The sequence below is a fragment of the Canis aureus genome, chromosome 15 (assembly GCF_053574225.1).
Source record: "Canis aureus isolate CA01 chromosome 15, VMU_Caureus_v.1.0, whole genome shotgun sequence".
Lineage (NCBI taxonomy): Eukaryota > Metazoa > Chordata > Mammalia > Carnivora > Canidae > Canis > Canis aureus.
Window position 1 is genome coordinate 53689142 of NC_135625.1, and position 20166 is coordinate 53709307.

General features: G+C 58.0%; 1 protein-coding gene and 2 long non-coding RNA genes across 8 annotated transcripts in view; 2 read left to right on the forward strand and 1 right to left on the reverse strand.

Moving 5' to 3' along the window:
- Nucleotides 1-2365: 2365 nt before the first annotated feature.
- Nucleotides 2366-12021, forward strand: LOC144284834 (uncharacterized). Of its 4 annotated transcripts, none has more exons than XR_013353257.1 (3): nt 2366-2922; nt 3320-3771; nt 11986-12021. It is a non-coding gene; the product is annotated as an uncharacterized LOC144284834 (long non-coding RNA). The 4 variants fall into 4 exon arrangements; XR_013353254.1 differs by lacking the exon at nt 11986-12021 and adding an exon at nt 5571-6015; XR_013353256.1 differs by lacking the exon at nt 11986-12021 and adding an exon at nt 5663-6015.
- NUDCD3 (NudC domain containing 3) overlaps nt 5747-20166 on the reverse strand; it is a 58320-nt gene continuing 43900 nt past the window's right edge. Inside the window, exons 4-6 of one of the 3 annotated variants that reach the window (XM_077849927.1) lie at nt 16345-16488; nt 9286-9474; nt 5747-5863 (exon numbers count right to left, since the gene is read on the reverse strand). In XM_077849927.1, coding sequence (XP_077706053.1) covers nt 5837-5863; nt 9286-9474; nt 16345-16488 — 360 coding nt within the window. In that variant the 3' untranslated portion in view covers nt 5747-5836. Of the gene's footprint in view, nt 7265-9285; nt 9475-16344; nt 16489-20166 lie in introns of all 3 variants that reach the window. The other 2 variants (XM_077849926.1, XM_077849928.1) reach the window with 2 other exon arrangements.
- LOC144284835 (uncharacterized) lies at nt 12463-15764 on the forward strand. The gene is made up of 3 exons (XR_013353258.1): nt 12463-12921; nt 13872-14267; nt 15507-15764. It is a non-coding gene; the product is annotated as an uncharacterized LOC144284835 (long non-coding RNA).

Genomic DNA, 20166 nt, shown 5'->3' on the forward strand with positions numbered 1-20166 from the left:
ACCAAAGGCTGAAATCACAGGCAGACATAACAGACCACTTCATTTCATGAGTTTCTGTAATCCTGTCCTATGACTGAACTTCTCACGCCATCTGATGTGACTCCTCAATGGACAGCAAACACTGGAGAAAACTATACTTTAAAATTTTGGAGGATAGGGGGATCCCTGGGTGGCTCAGCGGTTTGGCACCTGCGTTTGGCCCAGGGCAGGATCCTGGAGTCCTGGGATCGAGTCCCGTGTGGGGCTCCTGACATGGAGCCTGATTCTCCCTCTGCCTGTGTCTCTGCCTCTGTGTGTGTGTGTGTGTGTGTGTGTCTATCATAAATAAATAAAAATAAATCTTAAAAAAATTTTTTGGAGGATAAAAGGACATTAACAGAAGTAAGGTTTCTATATTCACTCAAAGTGACAGCAGTCATATATGTATGTGGAAATGCCTAGAGGAACTCCTAAAAAACTATCTACCCCAAAGAAAGCATCTACCCCAAAGAAAGGAAAACACATTCACACACAAACGCTCACAGCACTTTATTTGTAAGAGACAAAGATTGGAGACCCTGCGAGTGTCTTGGGATGGCAGGCGGGTGTTTGCGCCCTGAGCCTGGCAGCTGGCAGGGGCAAGAAATCAGCTCCTGACACACACCTGAGCTCAGACGAACCTCCAAGTTCGCGAGGGAAGACCCAACCTCAAAGACACATACCGCATAATCCGGGAGCACAGCCTTCGTTCCGCTGCCGACCTGCAGACCTCCGCTTCCAGAGATCAGATGGGGGTTTCCAGAGGCTAGGGACAGCGTCAGAGCGCCCCTGGAGACCCCGTGGGTCTGGGCCTCAGCAGGTGCACAGTGTCCTGTGACATCACACAGAGCTGCATGTGCATGCTGGGGGGCCTGAAGAATTGGACTCTGAGTGTGTCCTGTGGGCTGTCCCAGTGTCCGTCCTGCAGCCCAGGGTGGGTAGGGAGGGTGGCAGTTGGCGTTGGACAAACAGGAAACACTTCACAATCTCCTTGACTCTACAGCTGACCCCGGACAGCACAGGTTTTAACTGCGCAGGTCCATCAATAGATCGAGTTCTTCTGATAAATACAGCACGGAAGTATAAATGTATTTTTCCTTCCTTATGATTCCCCAAATAACACTCATTCTCTGGCTTCCTCTTTTGTGAGGATATAGCATCAACTACAAAGACCATGCAAGATACGCGCTCATCGACTGCTGTGCTATCGATAAGGCTTCCGGTGACAGGCGCCTCGCAGGGGTGGGGTCAGGGGGTCCCAAGTCATATGGCCCTAACCTGAGCATTGTGGGAGCACCAACTGTGGATCTCAAAACTGGAAGGTGGAAGTCGACCCAGAAGCTATCCCGGAGCCCGTTTGTTCAAGCGTGGAAGACCGCCCCTGGGGTGTGCGCGGCTCCCTCCAGGTCCCCCCCACCAGCTGGCCAGCGTGGCTCCTGCTTTTCCAAGGGGCCAGCTAGCAGGGCCCCCCGAGAAGCCCTCCTTGCACAGGCTCTGCCCAAGCCGCCCCCTCCCTCGCCAACCCTGCGGGGCCCCTTCACCTACCACACCCCCACCAACACCCCCAGGCTCTCAGGACCCAAGCGGACTGATGGAGGCTCCGCTGAACTCTGAGCAGAGACCTGCCAGGGCCGCAGGGTGGGCGGGGGTCTGGACCTTGGTCCTGGATCAGCGGGCGACCACCAGACAGGCCAGGCTGTGCTGGCTTGGGCCTGGCAAGGCACCCCAGGGCAGAGGCAAGAGCCATTGGGGCGATCCCTCCAGCTCCACTGGGCAAACACATATGCAGGACCCTCGTGCCCCCAAGGCCAAAGCCCACCCCTGAGGGGTTCCCAGGACTGCGGGGACCAACACGCTCAGGGACTTGACACCAAACCTATTATTAGTTCTGGAGGTCGGAAGTCTGAAATCAAGGTGGGGGGAAACATTCCCTTGCCTGCTCCACCTTCAGAGCACATCGCCCCAACCTCCCCAGCTCTGACCCTGAGCCTCCTGCCCCTTTTATTTTTTATTTTTTATTTCATTTTTAAAAAAGATTTTATTTATTTATTCATGAGAAACACAAAGAGAAAGAAACAAAGAGGTAGAAACACAGGCAGAGGGAGAAGCAGGCTCCCTGTGGGGAGCCCGATGGGGGACTCCATCCCAGGACCCCGGGATCACGCCCTGAGCCAAAGGCAGACACGCAACCGCTGAGCCCCCCAGGTGCCTGCCTCCTGCCCCTCAAGACGCCGCCTGTGCCAACACTGGGCTCCTGGATGATCCAGGAGCACTCCCGTCACCTGCTCTGCTGTCTTTGTTACCACCTAAGGGGTCACAAGCCAGGTTCTGGGGAGGGGGTGTGATCTCTGGCAGGCTGAGGGTGGTTACACAGCCTGGCCCCGCCTCCTGCAGCCCCCTCGTGGGGGGGGGGGCGCTCTGGGCAGCCCCTCCCCCAGCCTGGGTGGACAGGCTAGGACGGAAGGCACCCGAAGCAGAGCTCCACCCCTGTGCCCTCATCCACGTCAGGCCAAGTCCTCCCTGTGCCCGAGACACTAAATCCTGGAGCCCTGTCTGCACTAGGCACCCAAGGCCCTTCCCCGCCTGCCACCTGGCCCGCTCTACCCCGGTGGCTGGGAGAGGCCACCCTTCCAGAGGCAGGTCCTCAGGGAGCCTGTGGTAAGCAGGTGCCGTTGTGGGACTGTGGCGGTCACAGCCGCAGCCCCCCAGCCCCCACTGCACCCCTCAGTGCCAGCTGGCTCTCTAGCCCATGAGTGTGCCCAGAAACCGGAATGTGGGTAAAATCTCCGTTTTAAAGCTAGCAGCAAATGAAAAGGTTGCTGAACGGGCACAGAGCTCCACACTGGGAACGCGAGACAGTTCTGCGGATGGACGTGCTAGGTGCAGCTGAATGTCACTAAGATGGTGAGCTCCGTGCCCGTGCTCGAGTCACAACATCCTTCCTAAGCGCGTGGACCTCCTGCCCGCCAGGCCCCCAGGTCACTTCCTGCCCCGAGGTGGGGCGGGAAGCAGGCCTGAGCCAGGGGGTAGGCCAGTCCCTGAAGGGGGTGGCAGGGCGGGGCCGGGGCTCTGCAGGGTCCAGGGTGGGTGGGAGGTCCCGCAGCACCCCCGCCCGGTGCTGAGCCCTGTGTGGGACCATCTTGCCAGCACGGAATTGGGAGCGAAAGGCCCTGAGGCTTGGGTGCGGTTGGGGAGCCCCTCTCCGTGGAGGCCTGGGGGGGCCACAGCGCCCCTGGATGGGTCAGTGGGTGCCTCTGCAGGACTTGCTGGCCAGAACACTCAGCCTACTCCTCGCCACCAGGCACGGGTCACTGCTCTCTGGCACACATTGGAAGCGACTCCCTGAGAATCCAGGAATTTGGGGTCAAATCCAAGGCCTGACTCTGTCCTTCAAAACCTGAGCTGGCTGGACCTCTCCATCCCCTTGTCCAGGCCCTGGGGCGCAGAGGGCACTGGAGGCTCCACCTGGCCTGCCGCATCCATCCCCAGTCCTGCCACTTGCCCAGGTCACCCAAGGTTCTGCTGACTGAGCTGCTTACCTCAACTGTAAACACGGGGCGAGTGTGCACCATCCTGCCATCGGGGGCGTTTTCGATCCCCGCAGAGGCCGAGGGGGTGCCCAGGATGCCCCTCGTGACCTCTGAGGACGTGTCTGGTGCTCCAGGAAGACAGCCTACCTCCCTGTAACCCAGAGAGCTGACACACCCACCTGAAGCAGGACGCCTGGCCTGCAGGGCAGCCCCAAGCCAGCAGGTATCCCCGGGACTTTATAGCAGCTGCTGTGGGAGGCTGGGGGGGAAGGGGGGGCCAGGAGGGGGGGGCCAGGAGGCGGGGCCGAGTCCTGGCACCTTCCCCACCAGAGGCCGTCTCCAGCGGGCTGTCCCCAAACCCTACATGCAACATCTTCGCAAGATGCCCAACCACCTGGGGGTTGAAATGGAAGGAGTCCGGAGCACCCTGTCTGGGTCAGGGAGGACCCCAGAGTTGTGTGGGGCACCGCCTGGCCCCTCTCCCACAGCCCTGTGGCTGCTTCTGCAGCAGAGCTCCTCTTTGCTAGGCACCCGCCGGCCTGGGGTGGCCTAGCTGGGCCCGGACAGCTGACAGGTTGTCCCCAGGGCTCCTACGCGTTTCGGCTAAAGCACCAGCTCCTGCTTGGCAGCCCCTCCGTGGCACCTGCCAAACCAGACCCTCTGCAGGCCAGGCACATGGTGGAGGGCTCCTAGGCCCCTGCTGTGGGCCGCCAGGAGACCCCACCCAGGCCACGCGATGGCCCCGACCTGGGCAGCTTCCCAACCACCCGCCCTGCAGGAGAGCCTGCCCCAGACCGCTAGCCGCCCCACCGCTATACCCACACCAGGACCCCTCCTCGGGGAGAAGCGCCTGGGCTGTTGGGGAGCGGTCGTCAAATGACGCCAGGGGCCTACCCCCTGACCAGCAGAGCGTCTGCCGGTACCAGGCCTGTGCCACACGGATGGCAGAGGCAGGGAGGCCCCACTGGAGCAGCATGCGGGGTGTGTGTGTGTGTGTGTGTGTGTGTGTGTGTGTGTGTGTGTCTCCAGCTCCAGCCTCAGGGGCATCCCTTCCTCTGTGGCCCTCAAACCGTGTTTGCATCAAAACGTCCCCGAGTGCATCCGGCTCTGGCTAAACAGTGTGGGAAGCAGCATGACGGAGAAGGCGGGAGGCCCGGCCTGGTTTTGTCCTCCATGCTAGCCAGACGGGAGACCACCCAGCCGGGACAGCCCCGCCAGGCTGCTTGCTGTGCCTGCTGGCCTGGCGGGGTGAAACTCACCACGTGCCTCCCAGCGTGGGCTCCAGTGTCCGTGGGCCTGGTCCCCTCAGGGCAAGGGGAACACACAAGGCAGTACCCAGGTCCGGGCTCAGCGGCAGAGGGCAGGCCAGGGCAAGCTGTCGGGCTGCACACAAGCCGACCTCTGGAGGCCAGCCAGCCCTCAAGAACCCCATCTAGGGAGAGCACCAGGGGCTTGAGCAGACGGCTGAGCAAGGAGCAGAGCCTGAAATGACAGTGTTACCCCCCACACCCACCGAGGCTGGGACAGGTGCCAGCGGGAGGCCCACGGGAGCGCCAGCCTGCCTGTGGGGCAGACCCAGGTGGCTGTGGGTCTGTCCTCAGGTGGGCAGTCTTGGGCTCACTCCTCCACACCGCAACTGCCGCCTCCCGGACACTTCCTTTCTATGTAGAACATGGAGACTGTTCTCCCTCCCATACGTTTTTGGGCAAACTGTTGAAAGATGGGGCCTCTCCTCCCTGGCACATAATCTCTAGTCCTGGGCACTTGTGCGCTAATGCCACCACGCATCCTCCATTCACTTGAGAAGCACCACCAGGGCCTGTCCACAAGCACGGTCCCTGGGACAGGGGTGCAGCCGACGTGCTGTGCCCGGGAGGGTGCAGGCAGATGGGTGAGCCCAGCACGCGGGGGTGGGGTGGGGTCCTCTAGCTGAAGCTTCGGGATCCTGTGCTCACTTCAGCTTTTCAGAACTTGCTAGAAACCCATGTCGGCTCTGCAGCCACAATCCTTTTTTCTTAAAAGCTCGTCAGATTTCTGAAAACCACAGGTTAGAGCAGACACAGATCAGAAGACACTAAGAAATCCCCTACTTTGGCGTCTGTTTTGTACGCGAGGCAGGGACCTCGTGGCTGGAGTTCCGGAAACGCACACTCGCAGAGAAGAGTCTCGGAAGCAAGTGACACACACGGACGCCGAAGTGCTTAAATACAGATTTATTGCAAACCAACACTGGACAGGGGACTTCGCGGGCGGGCACCCTGGTCTCCGCGGACCTCGGCTGACGGAGCTCAGTGGCCAATCTGCGGCGGCCGCGTCTGGAGAGAGAAAACACGCAGACTGCACCGGCTCCAGGGCCCAGGCCGGCAGCAATGGGCAGAGGACACCCATGAGGACAGCCCGCCATCGGCCGCATGGCCGGGTGCCCCAGCCCGCCACTCTGACGCTGGTGAGCTGCTGCCACGATAGGCGGGGTGGGCAAAAATGCAACACTGAAAACGTCAGAGAAAACGACGGACCATGGAGTCCATGGCTCCCCAGTCTCCCGAGTAGCTGGGGTACAGTGCACGCCCCATCTCATCACACCAGGAGACCCCGACGAGACCATCGAGACCGGTTCGCACACACATGCGTGCTATGAGAGCCCTGGGATGTGGGACAGGTTGGCAAATGCTGGGGACCCCGAGGATGGGTCTCGCAGTTCTACCAACAAGCTTCGGCCCAACTATGGGGGCAGAGCTCTGCGTCCCCTTAGCGACGCTCCTCCCAGCCACCTGGTGTCTGCACCTCCTTCGATGGCACAAGAGCCACCCGATGCTTCCCAGGGGCTGCTTCGGACATACACAGGAATCCCCACTCGCTTCTGGCCATCTCAAGCCACAGACCTGCCCCCAATTGAGTCAGCTCCCACCTACTCAAGCCCTTTGAAGGGGGCCGTTTCTGGAGAAACCATCGCCTAGAAAGGAGTCCTCCTCAGGCCCCAGGACAGCCCCGGAGGGAAGGTCCCAGGAAACCTGCCAGCTGACAGCCCCACAGAGCAGTGGGCACGCGGCCTGCGGGCCTGGGGTGGCTCAGGCCCCACAGGCAAAGCAGAGGCAGGAGGAAAGGCCGTGGCTGTGTCTCCCGAGGGCACCTGGTCGGCTCCCTGACAAGGACCACACCCCACAGAAGACAGTTCCTGCTGTGTCTGTGGCCACTTGGGACCATGTCCCCACATCCAGCAGCGCCGACCAGAACCCCCAGTCTGCTCTCCCTGACCGGGCTGAGCATCCAGCAGACGCACACTCACACACCAAGCGAGAGCGCACACACAGGTGTGCAGGAGAGATGAAGGCGAGGACCCTCGCGCCCCCCTCGGCAGCAGCCGGCCCAGCACCCGCTCCCCGGGCCCAGCACGAGGAAAGCAAGCAGAGCGTGTGCAGCAGCAGGAGGAGAGCGGGTGGCCGGTGTCCCGCTCGCCCCGTGCTGCTCCCGACAGTCTGGAGACACAGGGCTGGGCGCCGCGGGTTCACCCTTGAAAGAAAGGAGGGCAAGGGCGAACCCGGCAGCGAGTCCCTGGCGGGAGGGAGCCGGGGGCACGGCCGCAGGCACGTTCTTTCCTCTGGGCATTAAAACTGCACAGCCCCCGGGGAGATGTTGAACATGGCCGGGTCGAATCGTTGGCCTCGGAAGGGGGAGCCTTCGGCATCCCACCCCTTCTTCAGCATCTCATGGACTTTCTACAAACAGAAAACAGACACAGAGGTTAACCACACGGCCCAGAGCACGACTTGCTCCGCCGCCTCCACAAGAGGATCGGGGTTGTCGCAGACACCGAGCAGGGCGCCCCCGCACACAGCGCAGGGAGAAAGGCCCGGTGTCCCTCCTGCCCGAGGCCACTCTGCCTCACAGAACCCGGCGCTGTGGCCGTGAGTGTGGCCCACGGTAGCCAGTCACTGCCCACTGCGTGCACACGGCCACGCTGAGGGCATCCACCCCTTCCTGCCAAGCCCCATCCCCATTGGCCACTCTCTGGACAGGAGCCCCAGGGGAGCCCTGACCCCTGGCGAGGACGGTGTCCAGAGCCACCCGTGCAGCCTGAGGGGCCCTCTCTCCAGGCCTGCTCCCCACACGGGCCGCCTGGGCCTCCTCATAGGACCAGCCAATCCCGCTGACCCTCTGGCCCCACGCAGCCTACTTCCCCAGGGGCCTGCTTTCCTCCAAAGGCCATAGCTACATCCCGAACAGTGTGACACCGGCACCTCCTGGCTTTGTATCTGGCTCCCTCCCTGCTAGCTCCCAGCAGGGGCCTCCTCCTGCCTCCACACTCTTGTGCACTGACCCTGCTCCCCTCACAGCCGTGTGCCAGGATGCCCCATGTTTGCACACACTCCTCCCCAAGTCCCTGGGGAGTCCAGAGCGGTCCTAGGCAGCAGTGCTGGTGCTGGTCATTCAAGAGCGGGTGACCCGAGCAAGGGGCACACCCAGTCCATGTCTCCTGTGCGTCTGCTCCAGGTGCCCAGAGAGCACTGCTCACCCAGCATTCACGTCCCCCAGGGCCCCATGCTGCCCCGCACAATGGCAAGTCCTGCTGGAGTCTGGGCCGCTCGAGGCACAGAGATCTGTCCGCTAGGCTGCAGCATCTTTAAAGCTCTTCCTTGGACCCTTCCTCCTCAGCTGCCTGTCCTGGACCTGGCGGCAGAAGTCTCCTGCTCCCCTCTTGGGCCTGGGTGCCTGGCCACTTCCAGGCGGTGGCACCTGACCCCCTCCACGGGGCCCAAGCTCACAAAGCTTGCGTCTGGTGACTACAGGCAGCTGGCACGTAAGGGACAGGGACAGCTACCCAGTGCACACAAAGGCAAGTGCACGCTCAGCAGTGACAGCCGGAGACACAGCCTGTGAGGCACAGCCCCAGGTCCCCCCAACAGGCCACCTCAGCCCCTCCAGCCCTGTAGGCCCAGCTGGTCACGGAGCCTGGCTGAGAGAAGGCTCAGAGGCTCAGGCCCCAGCCCTGCTGCCCGAGCCACCGGGCTACCCTGACCACAAGCTGGTGCCTGACACTCCTCTCAGGGCCACCAGTGGAGCCCACGACCCAGCCCGCCCTGCCCACCTGGCGCAGGCAGAGCTCTTGGAGTGAGCCCCGCAGGAGCAAGGCCATCTGAGGACAGGGTGGCAGGAGGACCCCCGCGGTGCCCCCAAAGCACCAGCAGGACCACAGTGAGGCCCCCAGGGTAGCACTGGTGCCCCCACAAGGCTTGAGCTGGCCAGGCCTGTCATGCTGGGGAACCAAAACTAACCTGGGAAGAGCAACGCTCTCCCCCCAGAACAGCCAGTCTTGGGAGCGCTGACACACACGAACCCTCTTCCCTGCCCTCAGGCCGCACAGCCTCGGCCTCTGCACACCGGGCCCTTCCTGCCTTCTCCACGCTGGTCAACCCGGACTTCTCAGGCCTCTGGGGTTCCATGGGGACTCGGGAGGATTCTTCCCATGGGCCCCACAGCAGGGCTGAGCCTGGGTCCTCACAACTCTGCCCAGGGTCCTCTGGGGGGGGGTGTGGGGGAGAGGGTCATCGGAGACACACATGCCCCCCCGATGCCCTGCAGAGCTAGGGTCACATGCCATGTCCCACGCCTGTGTGTACCAGCACCCCTTCCTGGACGGTGACAGGTGACCAGGCCAGGGCCGCCTGCAAGGATCCCACAGGAGCGCCCCCTCCCCTCCGTGCCCCCAGCATGCCCCCGCTGCCCCTGCCCTTCTCACCAGCTCGTGGCTCTGCGGCTTGCCTTGCAGCTTCTGGTGGTAATCGAAGGTGAGCCTGTCCAGCACGGCGTGCTCCTCCTCATCCACTGTGGCCATGGAACGCTCCTTGTTGATCTTGTCGATGTCAATGTGCTCCTCGCCCTCCAGGACGGCGCTCCACCAGTACTCACCCACCTTGTTCAGGCTCACCTGGGACATGTGGGCAGACAGGGCTCCGTGTGGGGGTGGCACTGGTTCAGGGCTCGGGGTCGTCGGCCTTCACCCCTCACCAGGTTCTGAAGCCAAAGCCCCGTGTGCGTGAATACCCCACACCTGCTCAGCTGCCAGGACCCCAGCCCAGCCCCCACCCCATCCTCCCTGCACTGCTGGGGACACTCGGCCCCAAATAGGAGCCTCTACCCACACTCTGGCCCTGCCAGTTCGCCCACTATACACGTGAGGGCCTCCCTTGCTTCCGGCATGGCACCCAGGCCAGGGTAGCACGCAGGCAGGGTGCAGGCTGCACGCCTCCCTGTGGGCAGCCCACTGTCCCTCACACTATCCACCTAGCCCCCAAAGGCAAGAAACGCCCAGTCACGCCCCAAAGGCTACGGGGCAAAGCGGGCAGGACAAGCCTGCAGCTGGAGCAGCTCTCACTCAGGAGCACCTGGGGAGAGGGTTACTGGCTGGAGGGCAATCGTGACATGACAGATCCAGAACCTGCCCATCAGTGACATATGTGAGGACACCATGCCCCCTAGCCCCCCAGCCCCACCTCACCCAGGGTCTGTCTGGCCCTGGCCACCACAGCAGGGCTCTATCCTCATCTCAGAGAAGGACTTCGGAGGTGGGCACAGGTACAGGGCAGGCCACACAGCGAGAGGGCATCCAGGTGACAGCATGGCATTCATGTCACCATGGCAGAAATAATCCTGCCCTTGCTGACTACCCCAGTGGGCATGGGGCACGCCGACGGGAGGGCTGAGACGGCGGGCTCGGAGCACCCCTGCCGCTCGCTCGGCAGGTGAAGGACTTCTTCCTGCAAACGCCACAGTTGACGTTTGGGGTGGATTTTGTTTCCAGATGCTCTGCTCAGCTGGCGCCTTACTGACCTTACTCCCCAGTTTGTGTGGGGACCTGACCCGGCCCCCCAAGACCCCACGTGGAGAACACAGCCCACCCTCTCCATATGCAAATCTGCGTTCCAACGCAACAACTACCTCCCAAGTGGGAGTGCATTCCAAGGCGCTTACAGGCCAGTGTGCCTCTGGGAGACAGCACGCCCTCCGGCATCACCCTTGCCGGGACTGCTCTAAACAGCCAGAAGTCAGCGCCTGCTGCTGACAGGGTGCGGGGGGCAGAACAGCCACTGCAGCCACTGACCACCAGAGGGCACAGAGGTGTCAGCCCGCACCGCCAGGGGCCCCACTGCTGGCCCTTCCCACACACGGCCTTCCTGGGCATGATGGGCTGACCCTGCAGACAAGGAGCCTACTGGGCCTTGATGCCTATGTCTCCTGTGTCCCCAGGGCAAGTCTTCACGGACCCTTTGCAAACCCAGCAAAAATGAAGATGAACAGAGCATCACCTTTACTAAAAATGTGTTTTGAGGTAAAATGTAATAATCGCTCTACAGTGAACTCAGTGCGCTGAACGCACACAGTGTTGTGCAACCACCACCTCCATCTGGTTCAGAACACTGTCCTCACCCCAAAAGGAGTCCCGTGCCCACGAGCAGCCCCTCCCCACTGTCCTCATGTTTCCCCATCCTCCCTGTGCACGTCAGGTGTCCTGCTGTGCCCCAGCTTCTTATACTTAGCGTGGTGTCCTCCCGGTGTGTCTGGAGGCCAGGGAGGTACTCTGGGAACAGCGCTCTAGGACCAGGTCTTGGAGTTGGATGGGGTTCCATCTGGTTCTGATTTTTCACTTTAACATTGTTACTTCCTTAAAAACCAAGTTTGCAGAGATGTAGTTTTGGATTTAATGAAATTCACCCATCTGAGGGCACATCAGAATCCTGACACACATGTAGCCATGCTGCCAGCAGCCAGTCACAGGGGGACATGGCTCTGGTTGCATATCCTTCCCTGTGCTCATCTGCCATCTTGTTTTTCTGAACGTTTTATTTGGGATAATTTCAAACATACCCGTGTGTCTCTGCCCAAGGCTCCCCACCAACATGTTACCCCTGCTCTGTCACTGCATGACAGAGTACGTTTAAGGACATGCATAACATGCAATAAATCAGAGGATGTTTTCGCCTGAACCACCTGGACACCGCAACAAGTGCCTCCTTCCTGAGGAAAGTTTCAGCCCACCTTCCCTCCTGCAGAGGATCCAGGCCAGGGTCCCAAATACACCTTAGTGGTCCTGTCCTCACACATGTGGAACATTCCACAGCTTTGCATTTAGAGACCGTCCTTCATCTGGGGTCTCATGTTCCCCTCAATTGACTGCGGGAAGCACCCCCAACAGCATAATGCACAGGTGACACCATGTCCCGCCCAGCATGTCACCACATCCACTGGGCATATCGCCTTGAGCCCACCTCCCCCACAACAGTGGCAGGAGCCCCTTACCCACTGTCAGCACCTACGCCTGGGTGCCCAGAACCTCAGTGGCTCCCACTCACTCCCATCCCTAACTATGCAAGTGTTCAGAGCATTCTAGCTTGACTGGTAAACTGCTAACATGCCCCCTCCTTCCCTGGCCTCCCTCTAGGACCCTCACAGCGACCTGGTCCCAGACCTAGAATCAGGTTTCCAAAGCGTCCTCACAGAAACTTCGAACCCCACGTGAACAAGCTCTGCACCCCACAACCTGTGCGATGACTCAGCAGCCTCTGCCTCCCCCTCCTCCCCTCGTGGCAGAAGCAAACATGGCGGCCATGTGCCTGCTGAGGAACAGTGGCTCCTTGTAGCACTCTCCAGACCATGGGGGCCAGGGAGCCATCCGTGAGAGCCGTGGACAGTGCTTCCAGGGAGGCGCCTTGAAACGGGGTCAGACAACAGGAACCCTCTCTCTGCAGGTCCCTCCGAAAGGAGGACGTGGGTCTGCAGCCAACCACCAACCTCAGAGCTTGCCAGGCACAACACCTCAAAGGGCGATCTCCTGGTGTCTTGTGCTGTCAACGAACTTTTTAAGCTTACGAATTAGAGTGCTGTATGGGCCAGGACACGGGTGTGGCGGGGGGGGGTGGAGGGGTACATGGCATGTGCTGGAAGTATGAGCAGCCAGGTTGTGCTATCTGCACTCTCCTCTCGCCTCGGGATGGAGGGACAGCCCTGCGTCCCCTGGGAACACATTCCTGCTGCCCTGGGCCACCTACTTCTGCCCCAGAGCCACAGCTCCTCCCTGCTGGGACTCAGGGACTGGCTAGGGGCAGCACCACAGCACTGAGCGCCTCAAGAAACACCCAGGGTCCTGAGAAAGGAGAGCACTAAGGCCAAGTGCCTGCAATTCATTCCATGGACTGGTTTCCAGGCTTCTGGTGCTCGCCAAGTTTGACGTTATCAAACTCACATCTGGGACAGATGATGCGCTGTGACTCTGGTGGCCGCCAGCGAGAGACAGCACCAGGAGAGCACTTCCCGAGAAGCACAACCTCACCAGGAGACTGAGACAGACAGACGAATGAATGCAGGCAGGCCGGTCAAGGTAAGTTAGGATCAGTGAAGCAGCGCTGGCGGGCACGCTGGGACCTGGCCACCCCACGGACACATGGCACAGGAGAATGTCCCCCAGCACGCGGCCAAGCACTACAGCGAGCCTGCAACTTCACTTCTGAGAACTGAACTTGAGGAAATCATCTCAGTAAGTATCCGAGAATGGAGGGGGGGGGGGGGGCACGGTTTGTGCATACAATACACACATATTCCGGGTGAGCGCTGAGGCCAAGCAGGGACAGGCCCAAGAACACTGGTAAACTGCTAACCTGCAGAGCGCCCTGATGCCCAACCTGAGGGGCAGCTTCCGCCTGGGGTGCTCAGCATGGAGCACCCACCACGGCAGAGGGGCCGCAGCACCACCTGGAGGGGGAAATGAGGACAGCGTGCCACGGAGCTTCTGGGACAGCGTGGCACGGGGGAGGCGCGCTGACTTCAAGTCTCTTAACTCTCTTAACCGGGAAAGGAGTCTGCCTGAGAGGCAAGAAGCCTCCTTTAACATTCTCGAGTGTGGGAGGGAGGGAGGCAGAGCTGTCATCCGGTTTTAGCTGCCACCCCTGCCTGCTCTGAAAGCTTGCCGGGCGTGTCTGATGCGCATCCACTCAGGCAATGAGGGTGGCTGGGAAGCAAGTAGCGTGGCTCCCTGAGAGGTCAGAGGCATGGACCAATGACTCTGGTGAGGTAAGAGGCACCCCTAGGGTCGCCCCCCATGGTCCACGAGGCTCTCACCACCTACAAGGCGGCCAGGGGCGGCCAGGGGCAGCCAGGGGCTTTTATTCTCCATCTGGAGCCCAGAAGTCCAACATGCAAGTGTTGCAGCAGGGCCAGGCTCCCTCTCTAGGTCTTCCCAGTGTCTGCCTGTCTTTACATCACTCCTGTTTGTGTCTTCCTCTGTTTCCAACCTCCCTCGTTCGCTCATAAGGTCCCATTTGCTGGTTCCAGGCTCTGGTAAAGACCCCGGGGCCCTTGACCGTGTTCCTCAGCAGCCCTGGTGCTCAGCACAGTGCCCAGCCCTGAACTGCCAGTGACCCACAGACATCTAGGGATAGACCAACCCCGGCTCTCAGCCTCACTAGAAGGGTCAGGAATGGAGCTCCTCTGCGGCTAACGGGACCACCGGAGCCAGTCAGTGCTGAGTGGAGCTGAGGCACACAGCAGGTGCGGCGGCCCCGGCAGCCCCATCTGCCTCCGATGTCCGAGGGACGTGGTGCTTGTGCCCAGCAGCAAATCCAAGGAGGGTCTTCACGCATCAGAGCGAGACGCCCGCCTAGCTATGGTGCATCTCAGATACGTGACCCCAAATGTCACTGACAAATGAAGCCCAGAATACAGTCCGTGGTGAGTAGGGAAGGCAGGGAGAAACCCCACATTCCCTGGGGAGTGCACATTCCGGTGGCGAGGCCCTGACACATGCAGTGCCAGCTGCTGACAGTCAAGCCACTCTGAGGGCTCCCACGTGGACCCTGCTGGCAGGAGGTCTGCGGGAAAAACTTGCAGAAGTCATGTTCATGGGCAGTGCCAAGTACACTGCCTCCGCGGTCAGCTCTGCATGGCTGAGCTCCTGAGCACCAGGCGCTGGGCAAAAACAAACTAGAAAAGTGAATGGCAGCAGGGCACAGCACGAGAGGACCAGAGGGGCCACCCCCTGGCCACGCACGGGCCGCCCCCCCCACCTCCTCCCCACCCTCTCCAGGGTGCCCTGCAGGTGGAAGGTCCACAGTGAGGAAACAGGCCAGTTCGGGAGCAGAGGTGTAGTTCCACCTCATGCAAGCCGCATCCCTGTCTGTAAAGCAAGTTTCCAGAGAGTAAAGTGCATTACCAAGCACCTCGTGGAGCCCAGTGTGAGTGCACTCAGAAGAGGCCACTGGAATGACGAGCTAATGGCCCACCATGAGCCACAGTCACGCTCAGGCTCTCGCACACATCACACACAGAGGCGCCACATGGCTGCGAGGAAGGCAAAGTCAGCTCTACCAACCAAAGCTCAAGATGAGCTACCCGGAATCACCAGAGCCACGTTTCCACAGCAGTAATGGAAAGGACACCGGTGATGACCCTGACAGACACCAGTGCAGTGGCTGGGGGCCTTCAGAGGACCAGCAAGCACTTGGCCAGTCTGTCCAGGCAGGGAGGGGGGTTCCATCATCCTGGAGGCAGCATCAAGGCAGAGTATGTTCCGATGGCTCCTCGGAGCAAAGCCACCAGGTGCCACTGGGACTCCCTCAGGGTCACTGCTCGGGAGTCACCCCTGCCCCAGGCAGGATGGTGAAGCCCCAGGCCATGGGCAGCGGCACCCTGGATCTCGGTCTTACAGTTCTACCCACCCAGGATGAGCTGCCAGCTGCTGGGAGGCTGATAGTGGGGGTGGTGAGGAGACCCCAACTTTACATCCCACAGCCCTGGGAAGCACAAACAAGACCATGACCACGAAGACATGTTGCAAATGAGATGAGCTGGTGATACAAACGACCATGCGGCCGGGGTGTGGGACGTGGTTCGGGTGAACTGGGGGACAGGGAGGCGTGGCGTGACGGGAAGAGGGACTGAGCCTGTATGACAACTGTCACACTCCCACAGAGAGAAGCAAGAATGCTGGAAAGGCAGAGGTGCCGAGCAAGGTTTAGAACGAGAGCTGGGTAGACCAGGCCTGGCTACCTGGCAGTACCTGGGAGTGCTCACCAGCACGCCAGCACAACAGACCCCTCTCCGCTCCACAGCCCTCCAGTCAGCATGGACAGGCTGCTCACTGGTACCCATCCCACGAAGATGAAACTGAAACATTTCTTCCTTTTCCTTCCTTCCTCATATGAATAAAAGTGTTTCTGTAAAATCCTGAGATTTTTGTTCAAAGACCTGGTCTGTTCCCACTGCCCTGCACCCTCTCTCCAGGCCCGAGTCAGGCACCTTTTGCCATATGAGGCCCCCTGGGCACTGCCCACTGACCGGGTGGCAAGGCTTCGAGGAGGCCGAATGAGCCTCTGAAGATGCCGGTGACAAGAGCACTTAGGCAGCCCGCTTGGCCTGTGCAGCCCCAAGTAGCTTAGCCAGCTGAGACTCCTTTGTCAAATAAGCTGGTCTATCTGAACCTGTTCACTCTGCATCCTCCAGGAGGAAATCCATGACATTCAATCTGCCTTTCAATTTTCCACTTATCTGGTTCTGCCTCAGATGTAACCAAGTCGCCAGCGAGTGGAAGCCTCTGGGACTGGGAGGAACATCCTGCACAAGCACAGCCGAGCTCTGGGGATGACCCTGCCAGGAGCTCCTGTCATCACTGTGTGCGGTTTCCACGTGGGCACAAGGACAGAGGACCACTGAGTTTCACATTCCCACTGGCTCCACTTCAGAGAACCAACTGGTAGGACCCCACACCCCTTTCTCCTCCTGGAGTGCCCACACAGACACCCACACTCACCAGGACGCACTTCCCAGGCTCCAGGCTCCAGAGAGAGCTCTCGGTGTTGACCTTGTGGGTGAATTTCCCTTCCATGAGGACGTGCTCCCCATTCTCCTCCAGCACAGCCACCCGGATGGAGCTGCTGCTGAGGGCCACCGAGACCTGGAACCGAGCAGAGGGGTGTCACTCTGTGCTGTGAAGGTGGCACCCAGTGCGCTCCCAAGAAGGAGAGAACTAGAAGCCAGGCCATCCTGGAAGAAGCAGGCATTCTGGGAGAAAAGAATCCCACCAACCAGGGACACTGGAAGCAGCAGCCTGTGCTCCACGGTCTCCTTCAAGTAAACATCCTAGAAGTTCTGTTTCAACATGGATAATGAAGACGCAGGCAAACTGCTGGTTTTCCACCCAAATCCCTTCTCCATCAGGGCAGACCAATTTCCATGGCGGAAAGCAAGCCTGGCGGGCGCAGGTGGGGGTGTGCCTCCCACCGAGTCTAGCTGTCGGCCCCCTGGGTAGCACAGCTCCGCAGGGTGCCAGGAGGGCCAGGCCACACCCCCACACGCCTGCTCTGCCTCCATCCCCGTCCGTCCGTGAGAAGCTGTGCCTTCGCCAGGGGCACTGAGCTGGCTCCTCTGGTTTCATAGTTTCTCTGTTCTCGAAAAACCCAGCCTCTCAGCTCACACTTGTCATGCATAGTCTCTCCCCTCTGCCCCACATCTGTCCCCAGCACCATATGGGAGCTGCTGGGACCCTGGCCCACAGCATCCAAAGCTCGTGAAGCCCTGGACGTTATTCAGATCAGAAACTGGAAGAGGAAAGCAAGTACAACTCCAGTTTCTCTTTCACTTCTTTTTAAACTCTAAAATCTGTGTCTATACTGTAATATCTTTTTATGATAGCATCTGCATAATGCGTGCATTCAATGAACAGACACTGGAAGGGACACCTCAGGCCCAAGGGTGGGGTTCCATCTGCTTTTGTTTGGAGACTACCCTCCCACATGGCTTGTAAGTACTCATTAAACACTCAGAAAGTATTGAACAGAAACTCTAAGTGTCCCAGAATATTCAAGCTCTGCTCCCATAACCTAATTGTATCGTAAATCTCGAGTAAAAGATGGGACAGTGGAGGGGGTGCTGTTCCAGAGTCCCCACCATCAGGTGGCTCTCAGGCGAGAGAGGAAGAGTTCCTGAACCGTGGGGGGAATGGGGACAAAAGCGCTGCTACAGAGCAGAGTGGCCCACATACCACACCATGCCCACACACAGGGGCTGGGGCGTCCTGTGGGCACAGCTGCCCCCACACCAACCTCTGGGGGTGTCCTATTCACTCGGTCAGCGTGGCAAAGACACGCACACAAGCCAGCTTTACTTGGCATCCAACAGCCAACTCGGCAGCAGCCCAGCAGACTCCTGGGCCACCATGTCTCTGACCATGAACTTGGGCATGCGGTGGAGGCACTCCAGGAGCAAGCTCACTTTAATAAAATCCTCCCCGCTAGCTTTACATAACATGGTTATTTCCAAATTTGGGCAAGTTCTCACAGTGAGTCTTGCACAACAGCGGACAAGCCAAAGCACCGAGGGGACCTGGAGAGATGCTTCCAGTTCAAGGTGACGGTGCCCCAGCCTCTGGGACCCATGGAAAAAAAGCAAGCACAAGGAGAAAAATCCCAGACAACACAAGGGAGGAGGAGACGAAGGAGAAGAGCGTGGGGACAGGCAGGACAGAGCAGGAACAAGCAAGTGGTCTGCTGGTGTGCATCTGGGAGCCTCGGCTGCACGGGCAGCTGGCGGGCAGTCAGGTGGGAGGGCAGGAGCGGAGCGGTCAGAGCAGCCCCAAGACCGCAGTGGCATAGACCAAGGGGTCTGTCCAGCACTCTGAGGGGACAGTGTGGGTGGTGGGACCCACGTGCTGTCAGGAAAGCTGCCCGGTTGAGCCCTCAGCAGCCGTAGAGGAGCAGATCTCTGACATAAAACAGAGAAAACCATCCATACCGCCCTTATTCAAAAGAATGAGGAAAATATGTTTTTTAATTAAAAAACTACCAGGGAACTAAGAATTGAATCCTTAAACCAGCAGCATTAAAAAAAAAAAAAAAGACTACAGATTTAGGAAAAAAGGAAATTCTAAAGTATTTCCAGTATATATCCTTAGAGAGGTGTGAGCGGTTTGACTATGGAACCAAAATGAAATGTGAAAATAGAACAATCACACACACCCCACTCAGAATTAAATACACAGAAGCTAAAATAAAATCTGCAACAGAAAGACTGTTAAAGTAAAAAAACTATCAAGATAGAGACAAAGACCAATCTAGGTGATCGGGGTGGCTGGCTAGAAACCACACGCAGCAGCAAGATAACACTCCGGAGTCGAAAACGTGCTTTTGGACAAAACCCACCAAGGGCTGAACAGAACGAGGGAAAAAGGACTCACACAAACTTATGGACTCCTAATATTCAAATTATTCAAATTAAGGTCCTAAAAGTTGCAAAGACCAGGGATAAAAGTTCCCTCACAAAGAACCTGAATGGAAGAGATCTCAAGAAACAGTAGCACTGGACATAAGACAAAAGGGAGGCAAGGCCCTCAATCTTCTAAGGGGAGAATTTTTTTAGATTTCCATACACAACCAAACCATGAAATAAATATGTTTAAAATAACTACATTAAAAAAAAAAACTACATTTTAAGACATTCAAGAGTCCTGTATTTACAATATATTGTAAATATATTTTTGAAGGAGCTATAGTTCCTTCAAAACTTTAAAACTTGAGAAAGCTCCTTGAGGCTATAGTCCAGCAAAATGAGAAAAAAAAAAAAAAAAAAACTAAACCAGAGGAAGATCTCAGGGGGAGGGAGGGTCAAAGGCACAAACTTCCAGGAAGAAGGTCAACGAGGCCTGGATCTCCTGCATCACATGGTGACCGCAGCTCACGACACTGTACCCATGCATGGGAAAGTTACTAAGAAAGTAGAACTCACTCTTATCACACACACACACACACACACACACACACACAAACGTATGGTGACAAATATAAACTAAACCTATTGTGATCAGGGATCCCTGGGTGGCGCAGAGGTTTAGCGCCTGCCTTTGGCCCAGGGCGCGATCCTGGAGATCCGGGATCGAATCCCACATCGGGCTCCCGGTGCATGGAGCCTGCTTCTCCCTCTGCCTGTGTCTCTGCCTCTGCCTCTCTCTCTCTCTCTCTCTATGTGACTATCATAAATAAATAAAAATTTAAAAAAAAAATTAAAAAAAAAATATTAAACCTATTGTGATCATTTTGTAATACAGACATCAAAGCGTTGTTATACACCTGAAGCTAATACAGTGCCATAGGTCAGTTATACCTTAATAAAACTAGGAACAAAAAAAGAGAGAAAGATCCAAAAGGGTTCCAAACACACTGAATTTAATATAGAAGTACGGTGAAAGGAAGCCCCAGGATGGAAACTGTACAGAACTGAAACATAATTGGTCCAGGTTGGAATCGGAGGTGAGAGGACTTCAGGAAAAATGATTACTAGATAATATATTGTACTAGTGAGTCTGAGTGATTTGGACATTATGCTGGAAGAATACTATTTTTTGTAAGATAAAAACAAAAAATATACACAAGAAATTTGATGTAAAAATGAAAATAGAGTTAACATCTCCAAAAAAGCTCTCATCCAAAAACACAAGAAGATTATTGGCAAAAATTGTCAAATATGTACTTTTTCTGAACTTTAGAAACTAATCAAAGGTTTGTAGGAACCCAGAGAGCATTTATTCAAGAAAAACAAGCTTTATGACAGCTTACCCTAGACCCATTCTCACTCTGTAGCC